The sequence below is a fragment of the Sinocyclocheilus rhinocerous genome, unplaced genomic scaffold, assembly GCF_001515625.1.
Source record: "Sinocyclocheilus rhinocerous isolate Xijiao unplaced genomic scaffold, SAMN03320098_v1.1 scaffold996, whole genome shotgun sequence".
NCBI classification, from domain to species: Eukaryota; Metazoa; Chordata; class Actinopteri; order Cypriniformes; family Cyprinidae; genus Sinocyclocheilus; species Sinocyclocheilus rhinocerous.
This window is the reverse complement of record NW_015660490.1, coordinates 492414-495656: the sequence shown is the minus strand read 5'-3', so window position 1 is coordinate 495656 and position 3243 is coordinate 492414. Positions and strand designations below refer to the sequence as shown.

The 3243-nt window shown below is 35.3% G+C and overlaps 1 protein-coding gene across 1 annotated transcript in view; it reads left to right on the top strand.

Annotated features, from left to right (window-relative positions):
* The window catches only part of ap2s1 (adaptor related protein complex 2 subunit sigma 1), a 6331-nt gene extending 3094 nt beyond the window's left edge, over nucleotides 1–3237 (top strand). The window contains exons 4-5 of the mRNA XM_016534047.1: nucleotides 1541–1600; nucleotides 2767–3237. Coding sequence (XP_016389533.1) covers nucleotides 1541–1600; nucleotides 2767–2868 — 162 coding nt within the window. The 3' untranslated portion in view covers nucleotides 2869–3237. The remainder of the gene's footprint in view (nucleotides 1–1540; nucleotides 1601–2766) is intronic.
* The last annotated feature ends 6 nt before the right edge of the window (nucleotides 3238–3243 follow it).

Below are 3243 nucleotides of genomic sequence, written 5' to 3'. Positions count from 1 at the left end.
GTTTTTGACAGGGTAAAAAAAGGTGTTTTTTACACTACCATTGAGAAATTTTAACCAAACTATGTTACAGACTTTTCATTAAGACCCCAAAGAATCATATCAACTTGTGGAAAATGGGCATCCTATGACCCCTTTAAAGAATTTAAAATGCTACACAGGTACCATTTTTCAAAGCGATGACACGAATCATTGAATCATTTGAAATGAATCTGATTTTCCAGCTTGATCGTTTTTGCAATTGATATTTAAATCAGAAATATGTGACAAATACGCAGGCACAAAACTGAACCACTACCACAGGCTTTAGGGAACTACATGACTCAATTAAAAAGTGCATTAAAATCACTGGCATTATGTAATTTTATATTGCCAAGAAAATGATATTGAGTGCGTTTACATGCATGCTCTCAAGCCGATTATGCGTAATAAGCCGACAACGCACATGGTCACGTAAACACGGTAACCCGTTTTCTTTTATCGGAGTAAAGTCATAAATGGCTTAAGAATAAACCGATCGACACAGGTCGTTTTTTGCCTCTCACTCCAATTTCACGTGGCATGTAAACGCATTAACCTCGGCTTATTGAAGTGCGCATGTGTGATATGCGACAGGAATGCATCATTAGTGCAGCGCATCCAGACAGAGCGAGCGTTTTGCAGTAACGAAAGAAGGAAAAATATCACAAACGCAGACTCTTGTGTGTTCTCATCTCATGCAGCAGAAGTAGTTCAGTCAAAACGCTGCATCTATAACTGCATGAGAGGATAATATATGAGCTGCAAGTTTCCCACTTACATGTTGCAAGTTTTATTTAACACCACAACTTAAAACATATGCTATACTCGTAGTCAGATATGCAAATGATTATGTTTTGACATCACTACAGGGAAATAACCTGATTTATTAATGTCATGTAAACGAGGTTTACTTGCGCTGTCAGGTTAACTGATGTGCGTGTAAACGGGGAAAACTGGTTATTTTAACAAGCTGATATTTGTGAGTTATCAGCTTACTGGTGTGCATGTAAACGTGCTCATTGGATATATTGTTCTTAATGAATATAAGTGTAAAGCTCAGTCTTATCCTAAACATTTCCAATCTAAATACATTTTAATGTAACACAGATCATTAGAAAATGAGCTTAAGTGAGACGTCTCACCAGGTAAATAAAGGAGCGAAGGAGCAGCACTTCTGTTAGCGTGATTTGAGAGACTAATGGAATGTGGCCATGAGGGAAACCAGCAGCCAGGAGTTCAAGAACATTGTGACATGGATTCTAGGACTTCCTCTGACCCTCACTGTAAACAACTCCCCCATCATATCCCACATCACTCGAGCCCAAAGCAGCCCACTATGCTGGATTAAAAACAAAGAAACGCCTGGGTCACCAACTTAAAATGGTCAACAGCTATACCCGTCCCTAATTTAGCTGCTGCTTATTAAGGTGAACGATAGACTGCTGTGGTTAAGTGTATCCTGAGCAAATGTTGCTATGAATCGATTGGAACTGATCTGTATTGAATTTTATTTTTTTCGCAGGTTTTGAATGAGTATTTCCACAATGTGTGTGAATTAGATCTGGTCTTCAATTTCTACAAGGTAAGTGTAGAACTAACCTAATACTAACACTTTTCTATAAAAAAGCACGTGTATATCTGTCTATATCTATATAGAATTATTAGTATTAAAAAGATGGTAAGTTTCTTTTTTTTAATGCTCTTGAAAGAAGACTTTCAAGCTTCTTATACTCACCAAGTCTGCATTTATTTGATTAAAAATACAGCAAAAAAACAGAAATAATGTGAAAAATTATTGTAATCCAAAATAACTGTTTCTATTTCAATATATTTTAAAATGTAATTTATTACTGTGATGGCAAAGCTGAATTTTCAGCATCATTACATGATCCTTCAAAAATCATTCTAACATGCTGATTTGCTGCTCAAGAAACATTTATTATTATTATCGTTATTCATGTTGAAAACAATTGTGCTGCTCAATATTTTTTTGGAATTATTTGATGAATATAAAGTTTGAAATAACAGCATTTATTTTTTCAAATAGAAATCTTTTGTAACATTATACATGTCTTTGTTGTCATGTTTGATCAATTTAATGCATACTTGATAAATAAAAGTATTTATTTCTTAAAAAAAAAAATTTAACTGACGTGATTCAGCATGACTTACCTTAACCAATCAAGAGTCGCTTGTTGTAATTTAAATGAGTGAGATCTTTATAACAGTATAACAGACTACTTGCATAAAATGCACATAAATATCAGTTCTAGTAAATAACTGATATTTAATTACAGTAAGATGATATTTAAATGTTTAGTTTCTGATCAGAGCTCTGTAGTTTTTATTGTGAGGGGCAAAACATATAATGCAGTTAAATAAAATAATTGAGAGATTTACAAATAAACCTGATACATTTTAACATTTTAAAAAAAAAAAAAAAAAAAAAATGTATAGAGTGAACCTAAGTTGATTCAGTCCAGTATGAGGTTATCTTGAAATATTACTAACAATATTTCAATATCAGTAATGATTTCACAGCAAAAAGACCAGGAGGATGTTTACAATAATACTAAAAAGGCCGTTTACTTGCTAAAAAAGTATACACTATCAATCAGACGACGGAATTTTCCAGCAAGTTTTGATCATGATGATAATTCAGAGCCCTTTGCGTATCAAATGTGATGATACAGTAGGGTTTTGTTTTTGAATGAACTGATAGAGGCGTCGGTTGCTGTCATGTTTCAGGTATATACAGTGGTGGACGAGATGTTTCTGGCAGGAGAGATCAGAGAGACCAGCCAGACGAAGGTGCTCAAGCAGCTCCTCATGCTGCAGTCTTTGGAGTAACGAGCCTGTCAATCAATCAATCACCATTGCTACAGGCCCCGCCCACCCCTGCTGCAGCCAAGTCATATGATTTGTTACGTATGGATGCCGTCTTGCTGAAATACAGCCACAAACATTTCACGTCCACGATGAAGGATGTTGCCATTCTTTTCACATTCGCAAGTTTATAAAATCTCCCTGGTTACTGACCTAATTATTCTTTGGCATAGCCAGAGTTGAATACTTCAGCAATTTTATAGCACAGTAGACTTCAATGTCTCCAAGCCCGTTCATTAACACTAACACAGATAATAGCATCACGCTGGCCAAAATCTGCCACGGAAGCATCGGTTCTGTAAACGCAAAACCCATGGGCTGCACTACTATATATATATA